Raw genomic sequence first — 26,635 nt, 5'->3', positions numbered from 1 at the left:
GCTTTTCTTGCTGAGTGTATATATACATATATAATCTCACCAGTTTTTCAATAACAAATATATAAACACAAGTTAATAAAGGCTTGTAGTTATGATACATATATCCATGACACGAGAGTTTGTTTGTTATCCAATATTGCACTGCATCAATAATTACAAAACCAGTGTTTATTTAATGAGAACATTGACGTTTGATCAGATCAGTGAGAAATCACGGCCGAAATATGGTTATAAAGTCAAAACACAAATTCAAATAGGGAAAGAGTTGTGTGAACATTTTTTTATTTCTATTTTTTCTTTAAATAATACACAGACATGCAGAACATTTACCTCCTCAAAATCCACATTTTTTAGATGGAGAGCTGTTTCACTTAAATTTTGTGTGTGTTTTAAATTCTTGAAAGTCTTCTAATTCTTGTCAAATGTCATATTCAGGGATGGAAATTAGCACTAGCCCGATAGCTCTTGACCAGTTTGGTTAATGTTAAGGGTATCCTAAGGACAAGTAGAATTTCAAACATTTTAGGGGTATTGCTAAATGTTATCACTGTTCAGGCTAGAAGAGTTCTTGGTTCGTTTCCATCCCAGATTAGTACCTTGTTATGGATTATCTGGCGTTTAGGAACAAGCAATTCACTAACACCATCAGGTGTAGCCCAATCTTCCTGATCTAGGAGAGTAGACACTTTTCTCAAATCAGTAGTTCAACTCCCTGAACACCTTAGTACGAAGTTTCAATTACTATAGCAAAGCCAGATGATGGTAAATTAGTCATCAGAGATTTCATGCCGTAAACTCAACCAGCCCCAACTCTGGATGATGAGTTTGTGGACCAGTACTGCTACAGATATCTCAATGCAATCTATATGAGCCATTGGCCACATGTGAGTACCAGTTATGTTTATCAGTAGCGTGTTGGTCAACAGATCATCTTCCCACCAACCACAGACTGATTCACCCCAGATATTGGTGGGGAACATCTGAAGGTACAGCCAAGTTGGGAGGAGGCTGTGGAGGGTTATAATATACATAAAACCTACAGGTCTTGTCACCCAAATCTTAGTCTTTAAAAGTCATGTGTTTGAGGGGGAAATCTATTATGAAAGCTTGTTTAGTTGCTTATATCTTTTACATGGTCAGATTCTGGGACTGCAGCGTTAGTCCTATTCTGCTACAGTCCTTGCCAAACAGCCTAATAGTTAAGGTATCATAAGGACAAGTAGATATTTGCCATGATTGCAGACTGTGGACTAGTGGACTAAAACGGTTAGTTTCTATCGCAGGACTGTATAAGGGATCTGTGAATTTTCATTTAAGATGGTTGTGGTGGTTGTATAGATGTACGACTCAATGTTTTCTGAGGACCACACCCTTGTCTTTAGATTACTATTTTGATCTTTAGCAAATGTTGAGTAGTGTATAATCTTAGTAAAACAATTTTCTCATACTGTTTTACGGTTCACCTTCACTAAGGTGAGAAATGTGGAGTATATATATGTATATATATGATGAGGTTGATATTATTCATACACACATGCTGATGATATTGTAGCATGTGCTTTTAGCAGAGATTTCTTATTATGGAAAGGTTTTTCAGCGGTAGAAACACTGGTCCAACATACAGCAAAACCCTTAAAAAGGGCAAATTTCTACCAGTTCTTATGATACCTTAACTATTGGGCAGCTTTGCTTACAGGACTAATGCCAAATCCTTATGCTGATTCTGTCGCTTGTCTTTAAATAATGTGGTGTTTCAAAAAAGTAAAATATTATTTATATGGTTTATGTTTGATACTTTTCATTTTAGAGTAGTCACGTTACCTTTAATAAACTGTCAGTTAGTTCCTTTCCAGACTGTCGTGAGTTAAGATATTTGAGTTGCCAATTGTTGAATGTTGACACTTGTATCCTGCCAGTTACTCCCAGTGTATTTGCTGTTAGTCATGCATGACTCACTGATCTCTAACTAATTTGTTAAGCTGTCCGCTCATGGACTCGTTTTATCACTTGATTGCGTGGTAGCTTAGGGTTATGGAAGTCATGTTAAACAGGCAAATTGATCTAATTACAGCTTATATTTGTCTTGTATGTACCAAATAACTGAAAATATTTTGTATTCTGGTGCCAAATGTGAGAATATCATTGCTGGCTCCGGATTTCATCTCGACTTCAACAGTTGTATACTTTGTAGTTTCTACAGGAAATGTGGATGTTTCACTGTGGATGCAGGAGTGGAAGAAAGCTGCTGTAATGTGCATCATTAAGGCTGATAGTACAAACCTGAGTTCTTTATTTCCATAAAAAATTATGAATCATCCTGGAAGGACAGTTGCTTCAGGCTTTACCCTACAGGAACTGACAGCCTTGAACAAGAACTCTACTGCTTTTGCACACTCTCGAGAGGTTTACGCTGCTTTGCGTCATATTTGAGTTGAGCGAAGATCAGGGGTAGAATAGGTCTTTGGCAACCCATGCTTGCCGTAAGAGGCAACTAATGGGATTAGTTTGTCAGGCTCGCAGACTTGGTTGATTCATGTCATCGTGTCCCAATTGCGTGGAACAATGCTCATGATGTGAATCACTGGATTGTCTGGTCCAGACTCAATTATTTCCAGACCGCCGTCATATAGCTGGAATATTGCTGAGTGTGCCGTTACACAACAAGCAAACAAACAAAACATATTAGCTTAATGATATTGGTGGTGAAGGGTGTGGGGACGAGGACGAGGAAGAGGAGGGAAGGTTTAATTCAGCCATAGATCAGGAAGCTCCTAGATTGTTGGCCTGCTGATTGTGCCTCGATGTAACGCCCCTGCTTGAATGTATTGATCCTCTCGCTATCAAGCACTGGTTTACTTCCTCCAGGCAGAATTATTTTTGGATCTATGACATGGTTGGAGTTGACATTTCAACACCACCCCCATCACTTATTCCATTTCTCACTCCATGGATTTCATTTGAAAACGAACAAAGAAGTAATACAGTATTTCCTTAGAGGAACATTCTTGACAGGTTTACCTTTTCATGAATAATTCATCCTGGATATCTGCAGTAACATGCTTCATGCTTCTGTGTGAGCTGGTTGCGATGAGGCTTTCAACTTCTCTGTTGGTTGCAGAAAATTGATGATGTAGTGCTGTGATTAGTGTGTACTGTTGCCATGGTAACAACATCAACCTATCACAAGCACCTGCTTCTTGATAAAAGCCACCAGTCGTATTCATTAACAAAATAGGAAGAAAAACGTGTTGAGCTCAAGCGGGTCAATGATTCCAGTGTGACGTGAAGTCAGTGGCGATATTGCGTCCGTCTGGCGTGACAGACTGTTCACAAGACAATGGGAAATATGCAGGACAATAGCTATGGCATATTTGCAATCTTTTGTTGTAAACATTGATTGATCAGGGAAGTTCATTTACAATTTATGAAAAACACATTACTTGTTTACAAAAATTACAAAGAAATGAACTTTTTTTTATCCTCTCATCATTATATAAAAACACATAGCAAAACCCTTATCAATGTCAAATCTCTGCTTGTCCTTATGATACTTAACTATTAAGCAGTTTGGCAAGGACTATAGGACGGGTGACAATTTCTATCACTGCCTGTGTTTGTATGCTCAAGCCCTTATAATATAGAGAGTAAAGGGGATTCTGGCTTAAAAATTTTCCCCAGCAACCTGTCCTTGTCATACAAAGCAACTTCATTGATGGGATGTATGCTTGTTGTAAGAGGCGAAGAACGGGATCTTTTTATATGTCGTTACTGATTTATATGCATTATTACCTCAGTCAATGATCATTGTGCACTCAACAGTCATTCTCAGCTCCCTGGGGAGTATACAACCTTAGCTGCCTGTTAGGCGTTAGAAGGTTAACTACATCTCATCCTACCGGGTACCCATGCACTGCTGGGAGAACAAAGGCATAATATAATAGGCAGTTCTAGATAAGCGGACAGTACAGGTCTTTTGGGGGGACATTTGTTCTTATTATTTATATAATATAGAAATTATGATTTAAGCTAATAATTATTGCCATAGAAACTTGTGAAAGTCTTCTGTAGCTCCACAAGACAGGCAGTTCTTGTGTAGACAACCTTCTCTGTGGGTGGTTCATTGATCAATGTATTGATGCAGCTACATCATCGTCAGGCTGGAGCTTGATGCACACACAACTTCCGTGATTTCTGTTACTGATCAGCGTTTCCCATTGTTACTTGCAAACCATTGGTTCATTGTTTGAACTATATATTGTCATATCACCTGAAGTTATTCCCACGTTTTATCAAGATTGGACAGGATGTCACTTAATATTGAAGCTCTGAGGTGTGGTTTGGAAAGAAAAGGTAAATGAAATGAATGTTTTATCCCATTATGAAAGTTCCGTGGTAAAGCATTGGTTTAGGAAGGGGGGAGATAGAGAAGAGGAAGGGGGTATACAAGGTCTGAAGTACCGTAATGACTAATGAGAATCGGTTGCTTACATTGTGTGACTTCCCTGGTGATTCCAGAATGGAATTGGTCTCCTGAGCGACCCAGGCTAGTCATATGAGCTGACGTAATGGATTGGGTGGTCAGGCTCGTTGACTTGATTTCATTGAGTGTCACTGTACTGCATGGATCGTTGCTCATTGTATCAGTCCCTGGATTGTCTGTCCAGGTTATTTACAGATTGCTGTCATATAGCTGGAATAGTGATGAGTTTGGCATGATAGAAATACAATGTGTATCTTCATGTCCTGATGGCTGAGATTGTTTCTCGTCGTATTAACCACTGGCTTGTCTGGACAAGACGCAATAATTCACAGGCTGCCATGGTTTTACTTGATCTTTATGTCCTGGGTGCTGTTGTACAACCTTAGCGCTAAGACTATCATAAGTCTATGTTAAGGTATGGAAGCCACGATCACCTTAGCGCTAAGACTGTCATAAGTCTATGTTAAGGTATGGAAGCTATGATCACCTTAGCGCTAAGACTGTCATAAGTCTATGTTAAGGTATGGAAGCTATGATCACCTTAGCGCTAAGACTGTCATAAGTCTATGTTAAGGTATGGAAGCTATGATCACCTTAGCGCTACAACTGTCATAATTCTATGTTAAGGTATGGAAGTTACGACCACCTTAGCGCTAAGACTGTCATAAGTCTATGTTAAGGTATGGAAGCTATGATCACCTTAGCGCTAAGACTGTCATAATTCTATGTTAGGGTATGGAAGCTACGATCACCTTAGCGCTAAGATTGCTTCGTACAACGGCACTCTGATTGCTGAGATTGTTCCTCATCCTGTTAACCACTGTTTTTCCTGGACAAGACTATTGTTCACAGGCTGCCATGGTATAACTGGATCATTCTGAACTGCAACTTAAGACACTGTTCCCTTACTTGACATGTTGTTGTTGAGATTTAGGTGGCTTAAAACGGTTCAAGTGGAAGTGTGATATACGGGATGAGTCACAATAAATCAACCAACAATTCCCGATATTATATTGTTATAAGGGCACTTCAACGTCAGTAGTATGTGATCGCCGTACAGGGAGCACCACAAGAGGGCAATCAACCAGCATCACTTTTATGGCTTTATGTGTTTACAATGGATGCTATCAGTAGGCTTATCTATAATTTATGGTTTTACAATGGACAAGATACTCACAGCGTTCAACCACCTCTGATGGTTACTGTGCAGCCTCTGTGAACCCGGGGTCAGGTACAACAAGCCTTGTTAATCATCCATGGTATTTAGGGAAACCAGGGATAAAGAACTTTACAGGATGCTTGAAGGGGGTAGGGGAATTCTGTTAACCCTTGCTGTGATTCAGCTAAATGACTGTTGTCTAAATATGCTGATATTAGTTGCTTGGAACCGAGGCCTGGAAGGAGTTTATTTGATGATTTTTTTTACACTTATGTCATCTGAAATATTTTAATATTGAATTGAAATCTCCAATAATGATAGAAAAAAACATACCTCAAATCAAAGGGCTCTATCATAATCAGGAATCTATCCCTATGACTTAAAACAGGAAACCCAATAATGGAGGCTATCATATTGTTCTTGAAATATAATTATGTATGTATAGTTATTTATCATCCAAAACTGGCTCCCACAGGAGATATCGGTTGGATTAGATCAAGCGATAACTACACTGTAGATATCGCTGCAATGAAATTACATCACAATGCTTTGCAGACCATTGTTACGTCACAATCAAATGACATCACTAATGGCTCTGCTACTGAATATGTTAGCAGTACTTTTTACACTGAAGACACTGCTAATTACTGTCTACAAATTAAAAAAGTTGGAAGAATGATGTTAGATGATAAATAAAATCTCACCCGAGTGTCTTTTGATATCAAATATATCAACACTCGTTGATAAAAGTGGCAAAATACCTCGGCAAGCCTTGGAATTTTTCCACTTTTATCAACTCGTGTTGATATATTTGATATCAAAAGACACTCGGGTGAGATTCTCTATGTATAAGATTACATGAATAGCCTGTGACAAAAACGTTTGAGTCTGCAAGCCCAATCTAGGCTCTCAACATTTTCAGTAGATTTTGGTGTCATTATGTGGACTACTATTAGCTGAGCTTATTATACTGAACAACATTTTACTAGACTGCATAAGATAAAAGATTAGAACCCTTGAAAATAAAAGAACCCTCAAGCCTCTTCCATTAGAGATGAAAATTGGATGTGTATCGCCTGCTAGAGCTGAGTGTGGAATGAGGGTGATTGTTTTATAAAACAACAAGCTCAAGGGTCTGTAAGTCAGTCAACACATCAAGGGTTAACATGATAGTGGGAAGCCACCATCCACATGGAACTAATGCCCCCCAAGACCAGACTAAACACTGCGGTCAGTTTGAGAGTGGGAGGCGGCCACCAAGTGTTACTGAAGACTTGACCAGCTGACTAGATACTAATAGAGGGAACCCTAGCTCCCATGTTTACATGTGGTTTGGGGCAGGTTTGGGACGCGTGATAGGCTTGAAGAGGCCAGACAACAGGAGCGGAACAATACACACGGGCTTTCAGGGAATAACACACTTACAATGATGATCTTGAAGTAGATCGCTGCCACTTTGAAGAAGATGATAATGTCTTCGTTGCATCGGTGAAGATTTGGAGTCATTGTGGAAACAATTTCCACTTAAAGAGGGACAATGCTCCTTGGCTAGACTTGCACAAGTCACTTAGGGAATAATTATTAGTTTGAATCATAATTTCTAGATTATGTAAATAATAACAATAAATTGTCCTAAAAGACACTGGTGTACTAGACTTGCCTTTTAGGAGGATGGAATTACTACACATCCATGGACTTATGTTTCAGTACAGCCTTGGAGCAAGGCTACTCCTTAGCGTGTTTCCGTGTTAAATCTAGATGTTGTAGTTTGTGCCCTGTGTGAAAACGAGACATTGTCTGTGGAATTTAGTTTCATCATTAAATGCTGTAGTTAATTGCTTAATAAAGTTTAAAACCAGGGGTATACACCATTGGTCAAATACAGCCAGTCTGCAGAGCATTTGGAACAAGTGGTTTATTTAAAATAACTTGATTTTAGGGAGAAAAACAACTTGTCCCCCAAGATTTTCACTAATCTGGGACTAGTGGCCGAGCACTGCACACATAGTTATGAGGGTCCTGATGGGTTTTAATGCTTAACGTAAAACACCCTTCAAACACCATCGTAAACGTAAAATTCATCTTTTCTTATCGTAAATGCTAAACGGAGAATACCAAAAAATAACTGCTTAATGAAAAAGTACCCTAAATATTACTGTTTACTGCTTATGGGACCCCCCATCAGGACCCTCAGTTATCGTAAGCCACTGTGTATTAGAGACTCCCCTACTGAGATGGGTCCAGCATGGAGTGGGATGTTCAGTGCAGTGCAGTACATGCTGTGTCCGTGTTTCAGGTACGCTTGGTACAGAAGAAGGACACTGGTCATGTCTATGCAATGAAGATTCTTCGCAAGATAGATATGCTGGAAAAAGACCAGGTATGGAGATACTGGACATGACGAGCCTTCTCACCATTCAGCCAGGAAATTACGGGAAATGTATCTAATGTTTAACCCGAAGATGTCGGGCACATGTCAACATTGAAATATTTTGAAATATTCTATTTGCATTATTTCATGTTGTGAGGCTTGGTTATGGGTAGTAGGACTTGTTAGCAATGAGTGTGACGTAACAATGAGAAGGACATGTTAGCAATTAGTAGGACTTGTTAGCAATGATATGACTTGTAAGCAATGAGTGTGACGTAACAATGAGAAGGACATGTTAGCAATTAGCAGGACATATTAGCAAGTAGTTAGCAATGATACGACTTGTTAGCAATGAGTAGGACTTTTTAGCAATGAGTAGGACTTGTTAGCAAATAGTTAGCAATGGTGCAACTTGTTAGCAATGAGTGTGACGTAACGATGAGGACATGTTAGCAATGAGTAGGACTTGTAAGCAACTAGTTAGCAATGATATGACTTGTTAGCAATGAGTGTGACGTAACAATGAGAAGGACATGTTAGCAATTAGTAGGACTTGTTAGCAATGAGTTAGCAATGATACGACTTGTTAGCAATGAGTAGGACTTGTTAGTAATGAGTAAGACCTGTAAGCAATGAGCAGGTCTTGTTAGCACCTAGTTAGCAATGATATGACTAGTTAGCAATGAGTGTGACGTAACAATGAGAAGGACATGTTAGCAATTAGTAGGACTTGTTACCAATGAGTAGGACTTGTTAGCAATGATACGACTTGTTAGCAATTAGTAGGACTTGTTAGCAATGATACGACTTGTTAGCAATGAGTAGGACTTGTTAGCAACTAGTTAGCAATGATATGACTAGTTAGCAATGAGTGTGACGTAACAATGAGAAGGACATGTTAGCAATTAGTAGGACTTGTTACCAATGAGTTAGCAATGATACGACTTGTTAGCAATGAGTAGGACTTGTTAGTAATGAGTAAGACCTGTAAGCAATGAGCAGGTCTTGTTAGCAACTAGTTATCAAACTTAGCAATGAGTAGGACTTGTTAGCAATGAGTAAGACCTGTAAGCAATGAGCAGGTCTTGTTAGCAACTAGTTATCAAACTTAGCAATGAGTAGGACTTGTAAGCAATGAGCAATGAACTTGATAGCATTGATAGCAATGGTGTAGGACTAATCCTGGTTTGATATGACATGTTGAGGAAACGTTGTAATGATTCTCTGACAATGTTTTGATGGCGAGCCCTGTGTTGCAGGTGGCACATGTCCGGGCTGAACGGGACATTCTCGTGGAGGCAGATCACCAGTGGGTGGTGAAGATGTACTACTCCTTTCAGGACGGCCTGAATCTCTATCTCATCATGGAGTTTCTTCCTGGAGGTACGTCAAGGACCGACCACAAGGGCTGCTAGTGTCCCCAGTGTTGTAATTCAACATGAGTCAAGGGGTACTTGTAGGGGTGTGCAATATAACTGGTACACCGGTATATTGTGATAAGACCGTCAGCAATACACGTATTACATTACAGCCATGGCATATTGATATTTTGCAAAATAGTCCAAAGAATTAATATATGATTATATACATATCTTGAGACATTTGGATGGACTGGGTTCCTATCTAAACCATGTAAACAGCCCACCTTCACACTGTTTACCATAACATTCCATATTGATGCCGTAATACAACGGTAGAATAGCAAAACCCCTAAAAATGGCAAATTTCTACTTGTTCTTATGATACCTTTATTATTGGGCAGTTTGGCAAGGACTACAGGACTAGTGCCAATTTCTGAAGCTTTAATATGGAGTCGCGTTTATCCATACTACATATCTTGCAATCTGAAGTCTGGATTATTGAATGAAGAAGTACCATTTGAACAGTACAAATATACATAATTTGAGCCCTATTATGTACTGCAATATGTATCACAGTACGGCTCTCCATATTGCGATATATTGCAATCTGATTTATGAGCCAATGTGCCAACCCTAGGTCAAGGGGTCCTTGTTTGTGGCTTAAAGCCACACTGATAAATATTCCAGCTATGTGATGGCGGACTGTAAATAATCAAGTCTGGACCAGAGATTAATCTTATGATCAGCGAATCCATGTCGGTGTACGATGACACGCATCAACCAAATCACCGAACCTGACCCCTGATCCAAAAGTTGCCTCTTACAACAGCAGAGTTTACTGGGGACCTATTATTACCCCAAATACTTATCGAGAGTCCTTTTGTCTTCACCTTAATGTGAATTGTTTAACATTTAAAGAGGTCACTAGATTCAAATAGAAAAGTAACAGACTTCAAGGACCTCAGGACGCCACGTAATTTGAAACACTTCATTCACATAACATGGTTTAATCAGTATTGTGGTGGACCATGCCATCAGAGATAGGGCTGTTTTCGTGTTTCATGTCTGATGGAGGAAGGGACTTTTTTATGTTTTCTTTGATAAGATTTATTGTGCTGTTCAGGTCAGCCTGGAGGCAAGGTATCGTTTAAGTCAGACGGGTTGATAATACTTTTATGCTCTGTTTGTACTTGATATTGGGGAGGACCAGCACATTTACAATGTACATAGGAGCTGTGTTTGAATTCAAGATGAGCCCTGGGCCTGGGAAGTCAGCTGCTACAGTTTTGGAATCTTAATTTTTTAAATTGGGCTTAACTAGGGACAATGACTCCTTGACTTTCATGATAAATTTTTGTCGTGTTTTTGTTATGGTTGCCTAGTTTTTGCCTTTGTTAAATATTTAAATATGGAGGTTGTGTTGAAATCTCTTTTCACCAACGCCTCGAGTAAGTTCCAATTTAAACTTGAAAGATATAAACTGTTTGATAGGCATTACTTAGAAGTTGACGAATGACTAAGTAGAGATAATTTATGGAAAATAACTGCTTTATTCACTCTAAAAGCGATGTTTTGATATACATCCTTATACCATTGTCAAGCAAGTCACGGTATAAGGATCTATACCGAACCACGCCTTTACAGTAAATAAAGAAGTTGTTATCCATAAATTATCTTGACTTTGAAAGATATTATTGTGACATTGTTGTCAATAAGTAAGTGACAAAACTTGAATTTGAAATATCTGCTTTTTAGGTTCTAGACTTTTTCCAGTATTCTTGGCACAGTCCTGCATATATTACACAGAAGTTTATGCATCTGAAAAATAATAGCTGGTGAAGTAAAATCATAGGGTTTGTGTTGTGGACTCGTACATGTCATGTGAAAGATAGGATATCCTATGCCAGTGATCATAATTGAGGGCCATCCTAGGGTCCTTGAGGTTATATATCAGTGTTAGAAATTGGCACTAGTCCTGTAGTCCTTGCCAAACTGCCCAATAGTTAAGGCATCATAAGCACTAGTAGAAATTTGCCAGTTTTAAGGGTTTTTCTATATGTTATCATTATAAGGACTCATGGGCTAAAAATATTAGTTTTTACTGCTGTACGGTATCTGAATCTAGGGACCCCTAAATCTTTTTAAGTTACGCATTAGTGCAATGACAAGGACCGTTGACGTTCATGCTTAATTTCAAACACTGCTATGCTAGGTGGCACATTAATCACACTGATGTGTCTCCACAGTAGTCCAGCTAGACGTAGGAATGTCCACTCTCCTGTGCTCTGCTGCTTATCATAATAGTCATGTCACAAGATGGGTAGAACACCCTCTTTCATGTCATGTGAGATGAGATGCTTCATGGCTTCCCGCTGTTGGTGGTATAAAAGGGAGTCAAGGCTCTGGTCACATTTTAGTCCTTGCAAATTTAACACAATTTGTTCAAACTTTGCTCATTCAAAATTTAAGATGTATGTTCAGTGTTAAGTATCGATGTCAAGGGGTCATTGCCATTTCCCTCATGTTAAAAGTTAAAGATTTAAGCGGTCCCGAGACTGATATTTAGTCCCAGAAATAAAGTTATCATATTTAAAAATATATATCTACAAAATAAATAGAATAAAATCCAAATGGAGACTAGAACAATCCTCAGCTGAGGCAAGCTAGACTTGCTAAATCATTCTAGACTTGAGTTGGACTCCTGTTCAAGAAAATTCTCTATTGTCTTGGAAACAGACTTGGGGTGTCCGGTCCAATACTACAGAAGCAAACCTCAAGGACCTGGTCGTTGGATCCTTCATGTTGTGAACATCCTGTTAGTCTGGAAAAAGTCTTCAGGATAATAACGGGACTGTCGGGTAGCCCAGTGGTTAAAGCGTTTGCTCGTGAAGCCGAAGACCCGAATTCCCTTCCCGACATGGGTACAATATGTGTAGCCCATTTCTGGTGTCCCCTGCCGTGATATTGCTGGAATATTGCTAAAAGCGGCGTAAAACCATACTCACTCAGAATAATAACTATTGGGAATATCAGTACAGTTGAACCCTGGTAATCCAAACAGTAGACTTTCCAGTGAAGTACACAGTTAAATGAATTGTTGTTCTGAAGTCGTGTCCTCAGTACGTACATGTGTCTAACATTATTTGGTAGACTAATGAGGGCCAGACAAATAGAGTTTTTGCTGTATTGATATTCTCTCTTAATGTTCCAGTTTTTTCTAATTCAGAGGTATGTTAACATTTGACTTTAACATAGCATTCCTCTTTCTCTTAATTGGTCCTGTTATTAGTGAAATACAGGTCACCTCTATAAAGCCATAACATTAGCTATAACTTTATATGATTGCTTTATGAATTTCAATTTGGCAATTTCTACTCACATTTACTGCTGAATTACGGCCTCTAAGTTTGTGAAGATAAATCACTGGAACTGTAGGCTCGCATGCTGCAAGCAAGGTGGGGCAATGGGATAGCCTAGTGGTAGAAGTGTTCACTCAAGGCCTGGGTTCGATTTCCAACATGGGTACGATGTGTGAAGTTTTTTTTTAGTGTCCCCCGCCGTGACATGAATGCAATGTTGCTAAAACCAGTGTAAAACAACCACTCACTCACTCACTCACTCACTCACTCACTCACTCACTCACTCACTCACCTACTCACTCACTTCCTCTGCAGGTGACATGATGACACTGTTGATGAAGAGGGACACGCTGACAGAGGAGCAGGCCCAGTTCTACGTCGCAGAATCTGTGCTGGCTATAGATTCTATACACAAGCTCGGCTTTATACACCGAGATATTAAACCAGATAATCTTTTAATGGATGCTAAGGTAATGTATTAAATAGGTTCACATTTATGATTTACTCTTGTGAAACATAAAATATGAAAAAAATATGTGTGAATGAGTAAACTTATGTTAATGTTTAAAACATGTTCTTTCCTCACATGTAAAACATCCCTAGAAAACACGTTGTAATTTGGGATGATATATCCAGGATGCAAATGGCATGATATGGCCTTTGTTGGTTTAATTATATGTCTGCAATGGCAACCATGCCCCATTTAGTTTGTTCAGTGAACTTACACGCACTTCCCTGTTCATGGCCATGTATGTTTCGTGTCAATCAATATTCATGAGACCAGGTCTAATAGGTTACTTTTGGAACATGCCATCTTGGCAACAGAACACTGAGTTACACATTGTTCCGCTTACTACAATGTTGTGGCTTGTATTGGCTGAGGGCGGAGGCTGTGTTCATTAGACTGTGAAATAGGGGCACCTGTTTCCTTATGTGTTAATGTACCACCTGGAGCTGCATCAAAAAACAATTTAAACTCATGTGATCTCAGTTGTCTTCAATATGAAAGAGATCATTGTACAATATGTAACAAAGGATATGTTTTGTACTTATATCAGAGTAGTGATCAAAACGCATTGTCTCACCTTGTTAATGCTACCAGACTGTTGGTGTTATCTTACCATCCTTGGATGAGTGTCAGACTTGGGAGATGTCTTGTTCTCTGCATGTTGGTGCTATCTTACCATCCTTGGATGAGTGTCAGACTTGGGAGATGTCTTGTTCTCTCCGTGTTGGTGCTGTCTTACCATCCTTGGATAAGTGTCAGACTTGGGAGATGTCTTGTTCTCTCCGTGTTGGTGCTATCTTACCATCCTTGGATGAGTGTCAGACTTGGGAGATGTCTTGTTCTCTCCATGTTGATGCTATCTTACCATCCTTGGATGAGTGTCAGACTTGGGAGATGTCTTGTTCTCTCCATGTTGGTGCTATCTTACCATCCTTGGATGAGTGTCAGACTTGGGAGATGTCTTGTTCTGTCCATGTTGGTGCTATCTTACCATCCTTGGATGAGTGTCAGACTTGGGAGATGTCTTGTTTTCTCCATGTTGGTGCTATCTTACCATCCTTGGATGAGTGTCAGACTTGGGAGATGTCTTGTTCTGTCCATGTTGGTGCTATCTTACCATCCTTGGATGAGTGTCAGACTTGGGAGATGTCTTGTTTTCTCCATGTTGGTGCTATCTTACCATCCTTGGATGAGTGTCAGACTTGGGAGATGTCTTGTTCTCTCCGTGTTGGTGCTATCTTACCATCCTTGGATGAGTGTCAGACTTGGGAGATGTCTTGTTTTCTCCATGTTGGTGCTATCTTACCATCCTTGGATGAGTGTCAGACTTGGGAGATGTCTTGTTCTCTCCATGTTGGTACTATCTTACCATCCTTGGATGAGTGTCAGACTTGGAGAGGGGCGGTCGGGTAGCCTAGTGGTTAAAGCGTTCACTCGTCACGCCGTTGACTGGGGTTCGATTCCTGATATTGATATAATGTGTGAAGCCCATTTCAGGTGTCCCCTGCCGTGATATTGCTGGAATATTGCTAAAAGCGGCGTAATCGGAAATAAAAACGAAACGTGCAACAGACTTTATGTTGATAAGGGCAGTGCCTGAGAACCAAGACTAATAAAAAAAATTAGCCTTACTTGTGTTAACTTTTACATTTGGCTTTGGTTGTATGATAGGTGTGGAATGGAATTCCTGGAAACTTTTCATTTCCTTCTTTTGTTTCAGGGACATATCAAACTTTCAGACTTTGGACTGTGTACAGGATTGAAGAAGTCGCACCGAACAGACTTTTACAAGGATCTCTCACAAGCCAAAGCAGGGGACTTTAGTGAGTTCAACTAGCAGCTAAACTCGTTATGTATTGTTTTGAATCTGTGATTGTTTACACCATGTACAACTTGGCCTGAATCTAGTGACTGTTCTTTGAATCAAATAAATTTGGACCCTTAAAGATCCAGGGATGAATATGTCTTCTGCAACCCTTTCTTGACGTAAAAAGCAACTATACTTGTTGTAAAAGGCAACTTGTTTTATATAGTACTGAGGCAGTCGATTTTAAGTTGCACCCAGATTGCAGCTTTGATCGTGTTGAATGTGATGTCAAAGAGTCTCGTGTTTTGCCGCACACTCTCAGTACCTACCTGCAAAACGGCATTGACTGTTTCAGATGGGAATCCTATGGATTCAAAAAGAAGAGCAGAAAGCTGGAAGAGAAATCGAAGGGCATTGGTAAGAAGACTTTTAATAAGTAGAAGTAAATATTGACCCAATTCAAAGTCAACCTTCCTCTGTTGAAGCATCCCACTCCTTATGTAGCAGCCTTTACCTGATTTTTGATTTTACAGTCACTTTGTTTAGATTCGACCATGTTTGTGAGCCCGGGTCACGGGTGGCCCAATCGTCTAAGGTCGCAATTCACTCTGCAGAGTTGCGTCCCTTGGGCATGCCAGAAACCTATGATTGTGGGTTTGAATCCCGATTCGCCCTGATTATGTTTCTGGGTTTGTCAGCACCATACCTGTGCTTGCGGGTTTCACCGAAGTAGTAAACATCTAAACCTGCATCACTTCGGGCTTTCCTCCCACATTAAGCTGACACGCTGTGATATGACTGAAATACTGTTGAAAGCGGCGTTAAACCCAACTCACTCACTGTTTGTGAGCCTATCACAATACATTTCAAGTTGTTCATATCAAAACAGTCACTTTATTTTGCTTATTCCCAAGCACTTTATATTTGGCTGATTCGTGTTACAGTGACGTATCCGGGGTAGAATAGGTCTTTAGCAACCCATGCTTGCTGTAAAAGGTGACTATGCTTGTTGTAAGAGGCGACTAACAGGATCGGGTGGTCAGGCTCGCTGACTTGGCTGAAGCATATCAGCATCGATGCTCATGATATCAATCACTGGATTGTCTGGTCCAGACTCGATGATTTACAGACTGCCGTCATATAGCTAGAATATTGAGTGTTGTGTAAAGCAACAAACCAAACCAAACCAAACCAAAATACAGCAAGGTTTAATTATGTTGCAGTGAGGTGTAATTATGTGGTGTTCTGTTTCAGGCCTACTCCACTGTAGGAACGCCTGACTACATCGCGCCTGAAGTATTTATGCAGAATGGCTACATGAGCACCTGTGATTGGTGGTCTCTGGGAGTCATCATGTACGAGATGCTTATAGGTCAGTTTAGGTCTCATTCTTGACTGTGTTGACACTAGGCCATCTGATAATGTGTTCCCAGTAGGGCTGGCTATTGTTATAGATAATCGGAGATCAATAATCGTGAACAAAATTGATAAATATCAGAGAAGTAACTTTGAGCATATGTGCAAAAAATTCTGAAAGAAACTGGACTTGTGAGCGGTGACACATTTATGTATGGATTACTTTGTGGACATGTAAGATATAACAAAAACAGGTGCTTTCTGTCTTCGACAATTACCATGATTGACAATAACAAGTCTATTTCAGTAAGTTTAAACTTGATTTCATCACAATAGTTGATATTATTCAGTAAGTTTAAACTTGATTTCATCTCAATAGTTGATATTATCGATGACACAATTGTCATATCGATAATCGTTTATAGTTCTTCCCATTGACCATAATTCTGATTATCAATCTTTTTAGCCTGTCCCACTTCTCAGCCTATGCAGGGTTAGAAATTAGGACTAGTCCTATGGTCTGAACCAAAATACATAAGGTGTCCTAAAGACTAGTTCAAATAGAGTAGAATAGTAGACTAGTGAAATTCCGTGTTTGTCCAGACTTGATTATTTACAGTTTGCCATCATATAGCTAGAATATTGCTGAAAATTATGAACAAACATGATGCTACCACTGAGGACACTCCCTGTCCTTGTGGTCCTTGACCTGCCTCCAGGAAGAATCTCAATGACAGGCCATCCTGAACGCAGACTGTGCCAAATACTTTAGCTCGAACTTGGCAATAAGCATCATTTCCTATAGATTTTGATATTATTTTTAGACTATTACTAGATGAGCTTACTAGACAGAAATAGTACATGCACCCGTAGGAGGTTTGAACAAAGAGGATATTATATGAGTGTTCATGTCGTAGTAAATTCCAGTATTTCCCGAGCGAGAGCGAGTGTCGTAAACATAGTATGACGTGAACACAAATATAATGTTCTATTTATTACCGAAGAAGATGTCTACATGCAGAGACGAATTGTAGTGTTTATCTGTAAGGACACCAAGTCGCAACAGCAGCGGAACCAAAATTTGTCGAATTACGTCAACAAACTACATCTATGTATAGTATGATGTCATTCCGACCTCATGTCACAATAAGATTTTAATGATGTCAACAATGCCGTCCGAATGACGGAAACAAGACACTGTTTTCTTGTGAGGTGATATGATCCTAGGGCACAATATTGTTTTCGCTCGTAGGTAATAAATAATGGTTATTCCCCCCTTTAACACTGGTACTCGGTGAAGCATGGCATCTGTTTTGTGTCCCACATCATTCTATGCACCATGCTTTAGAAATAAACCGTGAAAAAGTGCCATCAATTTTGTTTGCACAAAAAATGATTTGAGATGTATCTCCACATGTAATTGTGTAGGTTTGATGGATGTGTAATTGAGACATTCTAAAGATATCCTGTCAAACAGGTTTTCATCAAACACTTTTCTACATAAGATTTTGAAAGAGTGAAATTGTGTAAACACAGTCATTGAAAACAGATCCCACCACACCTGGTTTCAAGTTTAAGTTTCCTCCTCTATGGAGTTATTAATGTTTCTCAAGTAGTTCATTTTGAATACATGACACCAAGGTAGGATCAGTAGAGTCCATTGTCAGTGGTGCGGTTGTCGGGGGATCTAGATCAATGACCCCAGTGTCTGAGCAATATCTGCCATGCCCTTCTGTTTCCATTACCTGGCATATGCGAAGATTCCATTCCTGTTTTGTATTGGTCTTCAGCAACCCATGCTTGTCATAAGAGGTGACTAACGGGATCGGATGGTCAGGCTTACTGACTTGGTTTATGCATGTCATCGTATCCCAATTGTGTAGATCTATGCTCATGATGTGACTAACTGGATTGTCTGGTTCAGTCTCTATTATTTACGGGGCAGGCATAATGTTGAAATATTGCTGAGTGCAGCGTTAAACAAACAAACAAACTAATTCTGGTTCAGAATCACGGGTGGGGAAACATTCATATCAACCTGAACTTCATACTGATATTGAAATACTGAGACATCAACCCCCTATCAATATGTTATCAACAGCATCAAACCTGAGAAGCTAGACAACAGAAAACCATGATGTCAATCACTGGATTGTCCGGTCCAGACTTGAATATTTTCAAACCGCCGTCATATAGCTGGAATATTGCTGAGTACAGTGTTAAACAACAAGAAGCAAATAAGAATAAAGAAAACACAATGACAATAACTGAAGCAGTGATACTGTGATCCCAATAATGGGTGCTTATATAAGCTAGTAGCAAAAAAGAAATACACTTCAAAAGCAGTGGGGGGCGGTCGGGTAGCCTAGTGGTTAAAGCATTCGCTCGCCACGCCGAAGACCCGGGTTCGATTCCCGACATGGGTACAATGTGTGAAGCCCATTTCTGGTGTCCCCCGCCGTGATATTGCTGGAATATTGCTAAAAGCGGCGTAAAACCATACTCACTCACTCAAAAGCAGTGTTATGTAGGTCAAAACATTAAATGCAAGATTCTTTTCTGAGGAAGTTATCAAGTATTGGGCTAAGCATGAGTAATAACAGTGACAGTGACTCCTCAGTATTTCTTTACAAAGCAAATATTGAATTATGTATGACCAGACTCAGAAGACATTCTTCCTTTGACTTGGGTGGGGCTAAGACATAGGCGGCAACAGAAGGAAAAACTGACATTTGTATTAAATCTGAAGGATTCTCCTGTTGAAAAGACCAGATGCTCTGTTGTCTGGCCTTCATGACAAGAAAAGGTCGGAGGTCAGAGAGAGGGATTATAAACATAAGGCCAGTGCTGGTCGTTATGAGGTTAGGAAGACTAAGGTCAAGGCTAAATGTCAGAGGTCACATTTTGTTGGGCTGCGATGTGATGAGGATGAGGAAGTGAGTTGGGGGTTAATGTAAGCTGCCTGCTGGTGTTAGCAAACTGTCATGATCTGTTGAGGAAGGGGATAATACAGTGTTGACACTGTCGCTTTGATCGGGTCACAGAGGAGTTCCTCAGTGGTCTTACCTGTGAATGTATATACTCAAAGACAAAATGAACTTCAACAATAGAAACTCCCGGGGAACAGCTTTATCCCACTGGTCCTTATAATGATAAAGGGGTGGTCGGGTAGCCTGGTGGTTAAAGCGTTCGCTCGTCACGCCGAAGACCCGGGTTCGATTCCTGACATGGGTACAATGTGAGAAGACTATTTCTGGTGTCCCCCGTCATGATATTGCTGGAATATTGCTAAAAGCGGCGTAAAAAGCATAGTCACTCACTCCTTTTAATGATATCATGTAGCAAAACCCTTGAAAATGGCAAATTTATACTAGTCCTTAGGATACTTTACCTATTGGACAGTTGGGAAAGGACTATTGGATTTAGGGATAACTGAAATGTTTTGATAATAACATCTACATGATTGATTAAATTTGTGTGTACACATAAACCAGTTTTTGAGAAGATCAGGCCAGCCTAATGCCTTTTTGTTTGTATGGTAGGGTTTCAGGTCAGTTCAATTTCTAGGACATTGACGGATTGTATTCACTGTAATCCAAAATGTCATCAAGAATTTTTTCAAGAATGGCCTGTCAAAAGTTGATAAAATCATGAAAATGGCCCAATGCTATTTGTCTCCAGCTAAACCCCTGTATGGGGGATTCAAAGTCCCATTCAGACGGCTGCACTGCTGGGAACTGAAACTAGACATTTACCATAACTTGTATAAAGTACACAAAAATTGCAGGCAGAATTCAAATTTGAATTATTAAACTTTTTAAAAGATTGTGTTTTTAAATATTCAGACAGCCCATGGGGCCCACCTTCATCTCAGTTGAACACCCAGTACATTTTAGATCCAACCGTCTCAGTGGTCTAGTGGTAGAGCATCAGCCGAGAGAGCGGAAGTTTCAAAAGATGTTAAAAGATGGTAGTTGTTGTTACCCTGCCTGGCTAAAACAAGGACTGGTCGGCTCGGAGTCAGTTTACAGTGTCTCAGTGGGGTATACATGTTAAACTGCAGCATGGTATCTCAGTGGGCTATCACTATAAATCGGCATCAGTCCAGACTAGTACAAGCAGCCACACACACACACGTCGCTATATAAGTTCAATCATCTTGGACACGACGTTTAACCCCATTTCACCACACCTCACCTCACCTCATGTTAGATCCTCAAAACTGATGCTTGAGTATCATCCTCCTTATAACACTGGAAATAGGCACTATATGTAGTCCCTCTTCAGGGCAGTGTTTTGACTTCCTAGAGCCAATTAGGGCAACCAGTGAGTTTCATCATATAAGTATTACCATTTTTATGTTCCTTGTGGACATGCAAAACCTACTCACCCACTCTTTGTCATTGTTTATTGAGTAGGATTGTCATTGACCCTGAATGTCCTTCCCCTTGTAGGTTACCCACCATTTTGTTCGGAGAACCCCCAGGAGACGTACAGGAAGGTGATGAACTGGCGAGAAACTCTCATCTTCCCGCCAGAAGTGCCTATCTCTGAGGAAGCCAGGGATCTCATTCAAAGGTACAAGGGCAGGCGATAGGAGGCCATCTTGTTGTTGACATAGTTCTGCCATTTGCAAGTGTATGAAATAATTATTAGACCCAGCAAGACAGTCGGGCCGGTGACCCATAAATGTTGCCTGACCATCTTCAAAGTTTGTCCTGCATTCAGACATTATCAATATTGAAACGTCGCAAAAACTGAGAGATAAATCTCGTCTTGATTCAGTAGAAATAATGCAAACAATATATTTCTTGAGAATCCACAAGGAGTTATAATGAAACTGAATGGGTAAGTAGTCTTAAAGTTATCTGCCAGACAGTCGGGTAGGTGGAGAAAAATTTCAAACAGCCCGACACAAAATTTACCAGCCACGGGAAGCGGTTATTTTGGACACTGTTTGCAAGAAAATGTGATTACCAGGTAAAGGATGTGCACAGTTCTTGATTTGCTGTAATAAATGAGATTTGGTCAGATCCTTGTTCAAGATAACATATCCGGTTCTACCATGACATACAAAATAACACTGGAGTCAGGGAAGCTAAGAGTTCCTCATATCATTGGTGGAGTGTAATGTTTGGAGTTATAAAGTCACTGATTTAAATTCATTGATTTCACTAATCACAGCCACATGAAGATCCGGGGTTAGAATATGTCTTCAACAACCCATGGTTGTGGTGAAAGGCGACTATGCTTGTTGTAAGAGGCGGTTTATGGGATTGGGTGGTTGGGCTTGCTGACTTGGTTGATGCATGTCATCGTATCCCATGGTGTGGATCGATGCTCATGATGTCAGTTACTGGATTGTCTGGTCGAGACTCGATTGTTTACAGACCGCTGTCATATGGCTGGAATATTTGCTGAGTGCGGCATTAAGCAACAAATAAACACTAATTAAAAAAACCCAGCAATATAAAGCCAAACGATTCAAGAAATTTATTCTAGTTTGCATAAGCTGAACAGACACTTGGATTTGTGATGGCTAAACACCTATAAGATATCGTAGTTTATAATTATTGCATACACTTCGTAGACAAGGATGACTGAGAGGTGATCTAGACTCAGCTTAGGTCATGGTCACAGATGTAAGCAGTTGTAAACATCATGGTCCCGACATTTGATCTGTATTGTGACACCACACACTGAATGTCCTACATGGACTGTGTATAGAGTTACAGTATGGGAGGTCAGTTGCTTGACATCCAGCTGATAGCTGTGTGCAGTTGACTGTTCGATGGAGTCTCTATATATATAACTATGTCAAGGATTTGTGAAAAAGTTCAGCTTAAGATAAAAAAGGCTTAAATATAATAATGTTAGTAAATGCCACCTCAAAAGTTTTTTTAAATGTTAAAAAAATTCTTTCTTTTTTAAATGAACAGGGTTAGAAATTAATTGTTATTTTCACTAGTCTGCAGAAATGACTGGCCTTCTTCCTAATGGTTAAAGGGGAATTCCCAAAGAAAATATGACGTGTCCTTCCTGAAGTTTTCTTGTCTTCAACTGGCAGACTTCATGTTGAGTGACCCCTCTGTTGTCTAGTGGTAGAGTGTCCACCTGACGAACGGAAGGTCTGGGGTTCCATCCCCGGACGCGTCAAACCAAACACACGCACACGCACACGCACACACACACATTGCTATATAAATGTAATAATCTTGAACGCGACATTAAACCCCATTTCACCTCACCTCCAGGAGAGTGTACCTTGTAAAAACTGGAAAAAGGATAACCAAAATGTAATTGAACCATTGATCTGAATCTGTATTAATTTATGACAGATACACTTTGAGGTATGTGATGTCCATAGAACCAGAAGCAGATGCTGTTCACTCCAACCTGCTGTTTGTCTATATCTTGTTCGAATATTAATCTAGCAATTCACAACTACAGTATTGAAGCCAAGATTGTAAATGACAGTTTATCATGGACAGGTGAAATGGGGTTTAACGTCGCGTCCGAGATTATTGCACTTATATATGCACGTGTATGTGTGTGTGTGTGGCTGCTTGTACTAGTCCGGACTGATGCCGAATTATAGTGCTAACACACTGAGATACCACAGTTTAACATGAAAACCCCACTCAGACACAGTATACTGACTCCGAGCCGACCAGTCCTTGTTTTAGCCGAGCGCCAGACAGGGTAACAACAAGTACCATCTTTTAACGTCTTTTGTATGACGCGGCTGGGGATCAAACCCTGGACCTTCCGCTCTCCGGGCGGACGCTCTACCACTAGACAAGAGTCTCTTAAGGATCTCCCTCCTATGTACCGGGCCATCTCAGACAGGACATTGTATGTTTTATAGGATGTTACCAGTGAAACATGTTTCGGTGTTATGAGAGGTTCACAGATGGAACTCACTTGTTAGAGTGTGTCCCACATTGATTCGGATGTTGTTGGGCTGTCTGTGCCAGGCATGTCCACAGCGCCAGCTGAACCCGAGCTTATATATCACTGTTTTCATGACTAGAGAATTATACAAAGGGAGATAACAATAATTAGGTTTGATGATAGTTTGACCGTATCAGAGATCCAGATAAGATTTTGCATAATTTGGTTTTCCATTTTCTGTCCGTGAAGCAGTATGATGGGGAGTTTTACAGTTGCTTTTTCTTCCCCATAACCTCTTCATGAATTATGAAAGCTTAGGAGGAAAAGTCGAATAGTTTGTTACCTTAGATCTTCCAAGAAATCACAAGCAGTGTTTGAAATAAGCATGAAAGGCAAGGTTCCTTGTCACTGTCCTGTTGTTACAAGTGAATGATTCAGGGGTTCCTGGGTCCTTATGTACTTCTTTACTTTTGATGGGGATATTTCTATATTTCCATTATAAACACATGATTATCATATCATCTGTCATGAACATCACCAAGCTTACTGATGGCAACATCAATAGGTTTAAAAAGAACACAGATCAAAGAGAGTCAGGTTTGTGCATATGCAAATCCATATGAATGTCATAAATGGAAATATTTGACACTTGCCAAGAGCAGTCCTCTTTCCCATGTTTGAAGGCACCCTTCGAGCATGTAGCCCTTTCCTCAGTCTCGATCATTTTGCGTAACTTCTTAAGCTGGAGGTTAACGTTTCAGGAACTTGTAATGTCTTCCTATGTAGAGGTGACAAAAGAATTGTTCAGGCAAAAGCACTTTTGAATTAAGTTTCTTTAAGCCAGAAGGTATTGGTGGCTTCTTTTTGAAACTCTGTAGGAAATATTGCATAAGACATCTTCAAATATGCAAACTGTGTTTGTCGTCGGATCGGCAAATACAGATACAACTGCAGCAAACGATGAAAGCCTCCCGTGCAAATAATCCGATGGCAGCGTTGTGTCAGACTGTTGCTGGGCAAAACTATACATCATCAAATATTTATCTTGGACAGAACAATCATATTTCTAACAGGTTTGCAAAGTAGAAAATCCTATGAAATGGCAGACATTTTTATCCATACTTTTTTCTGTGAAAGCAAAATGTGTTCCTGTTAATAACATTGGTTGTGTAGACAGATCCACTTGTTTAACAACAAGTTGGAATGTTGCTATGTGTAAACAAATCTATTCAAAACAATAGGTGAGAGATAGGAATATTCTCAGGTCATGGAAACTAGGTGCTGTCTGATGTCAGCGCAGTAGAATACAGTGCTGCAAATTTATGATTAAGTTATGGGATCCTAGTGGATATCCTAATGTTGAACATGAAACATTTAGTTTTGGGGTCCTGTAATGGAGAAATCACTCAAAGGTTTCCAACTAAAACCTTGTTGTAGTTGATTTATGACTTTTGCATAATGACTTGAAGTTGCATCAGTTTTACATGTTCAGAATGGCCAGTGAATTCCTGGATCAGAATCAGTTGCAACAATGATAGTCTAAGGAAGAGAATTTATTGATGTCAACTTCTTTAATATGAGGAGCACAACGTTTTGGAGTATATGCTTACTCATTCATCCGGTGAATGAATACTAGGAGGCAGAGAACATATATATGTACCTGTAAGAACAATAGCCTGTCGTCATCATCGTGGTTTAATTGATTAAGACACTTTATGAAACTGTCAGGAGAACACAGGACTTGCATCATCGAACTTCTCTAGCAAAGAAAGAAGATCACGATAACATGATTAGATATTGTTATTGAGAATCCTTGGGTAGGTTTCATGTTGTCTGATGTGTTGCAGGTACTGTTGTGATGGAGAGCATCGGATCGGTGCCCACGGTATAGAGGAGATCAAAACTCACCCATTCTTCAAGATGGTAGACTGGGAACATATCAGGTGGGTAACAGTTAGTCGGCGTGTCCCAGGGTGCCATATCCTTGTGTTCTGCCATGCTTACACAGGTGGGTAACAGTTAGTCCGTGTCCGGGGGTACCATGTCCTTGTGTTCTGCCGTGCTTACACAGGTGGCGCTCTGCTATTTCTGCCATTATGGGAGGTAAAATTAGTTTCTGTTCTATTTATAGCATATAGCAATCTCACAAACTGACGATTCAAGTATCGTCTGTACCTAAGTATCGATGATATCATAGATATCAGTGAATCGTTACAGCCCAAATTAACAACTCTGGAGTCCTTGGCCAATTTGGTAAATACGAGCTTGTGGAAATTTTTCTTGCGTTGTTTTGGTATATCACTGATCTCTTGTTACCCAATTCAGTCATGCTGTAATCATTTGATGTTTGTCCAGGGAGCGTCCGGCAGCCATTCCAATAGAAGTGAAGGGGATCGATGATACGTCCAATTTTGATGATTTCCCTGAAATAGACCTCAAATGGCGTAAGTTTTTTAGAATGTTTATCTTGTGTGTTAGTCGACATGTGGTGTGTCATTTCTAGAAACTGGTTAAGTAATAATAATAATGCTGTTTCAGCTCGGGGATGAGTGTGAACCATATTTTACTCGAGTTTGTAGCTCGATGAAAATATTTACTCTGTTTACAATTTCTGTCAGTTTTATTCAGTTCCAATTTGTAGCAGAAGTGAAGTATTTAGAACTGGTTCAGAATTATTATAATAAGATGCTTCTCGTCCATGATTTCAGTGGATATATCAGTGGATTTTCACTTGTCCTCAGCATAGTTTCGTTGTCTCGGGCAACGGACTAGCTTGAATTTTGCTTTGCTGGATGTGACTCGAACAATAAGACAAGGCCACTTCAGGATTACACCTCAACCACTTCCTAACTTTGAAAGATAATTGACCAAAAATTCATCAGAGAAAAAAATCTCCTATATTCCCAGATGCATTCGTTGCCAGAGCATCCAGATGCCACTAGCCTTATGTTGCCTTTTAAGATTTATTTTCGTCTTTACGTAAGGATAATCAAAAAGCGAGCATGGAAAACAAAACTAACCTGTGGTCCGTGACTATTTTTTAACTATATTTTTTATGTTTTTTAATGTGTTTTTTTAATAATTGTTTACCAGACTATTTTCTCTCTTTTCAGCAACATCTCCGCAGCAGCAACAAGAAGGTACATATACGTCCATGTTCAGGGCCCCTCAGTGTACCTGTCATAGATATGAATGCATTCTCTATCAGCAATATATGGTTCAGCTGTTGCAGTATCTGTGAAGCAGCTGTATATGTTGTTGTTAAAGCTGTTGGTCAAGTTGAGCAGTGCCTTGAGGAAATTTGAACTTGCAATCAAAGGGAGATAACTCTCAGTTTCTT

The 26,635-nt window shown here is 39.8% G+C and overlaps 1 protein-coding gene across 2 annotated transcripts in view; it reads left to right on the top strand.

Moving 5' to 3' along the window:
• Nucleotides 1-26,635, top strand: part of LOC139462186 (serine/threonine-protein kinase 38-like) — a 92,247-nt gene that overhangs the window by 64,620 nt on the left and 992 nt on the right. For both annotated transcript variants that reach the window (XM_071243741.1, XM_071243740.1), the window contains 10 exons: nt 7,936-8,019; nt 9,270-9,393; nt 13,046-13,200; nt 14,959-15,061; nt 15,401-15,462; nt 16,300-16,417; nt 20,856-20,979; nt 25,143-25,238; nt 25,651-25,739; nt 26,409-26,435. In XM_071243741.1, the coding sequence (XP_071099842.1) occupies nt 7,936-8,019; nt 9,270-9,393; nt 13,046-13,200; nt 14,959-15,061; nt 15,401-15,462; nt 16,300-16,417; nt 20,856-20,979; nt 25,143-25,238; nt 25,651-25,739; nt 26,409-26,435 (982 nt within the window). The remainder of the gene's footprint in view (nt 1-7,935; nt 8,020-9,269; nt 9,394-13,045; nt 13,201-14,958; nt 15,062-15,400; nt 15,463-16,299; nt 16,418-20,855; nt 20,980-25,142; nt 25,239-25,650; nt 25,740-26,408; nt 26,436-26,635) is intronic.

The sequence above is a fragment of the Haliotis cracherodii genome, unplaced genomic scaffold (assembly GCF_022045235.1).
Source record: "Haliotis cracherodii isolate W230 unplaced genomic scaffold, xgHalCrac1.p SCAF_15, whole genome shotgun sequence".
In the NCBI taxonomy this organism is placed as follows: domain Eukaryota; kingdom Metazoa; phylum Mollusca; class Gastropoda; order Lepetellida; family Haliotidae; genus Haliotis; species Haliotis cracherodii.
The sequence above is the reverse complement of the archived record's forward strand: the minus strand, read 5'-3'. Positions and strand labels throughout refer to the sequence as shown.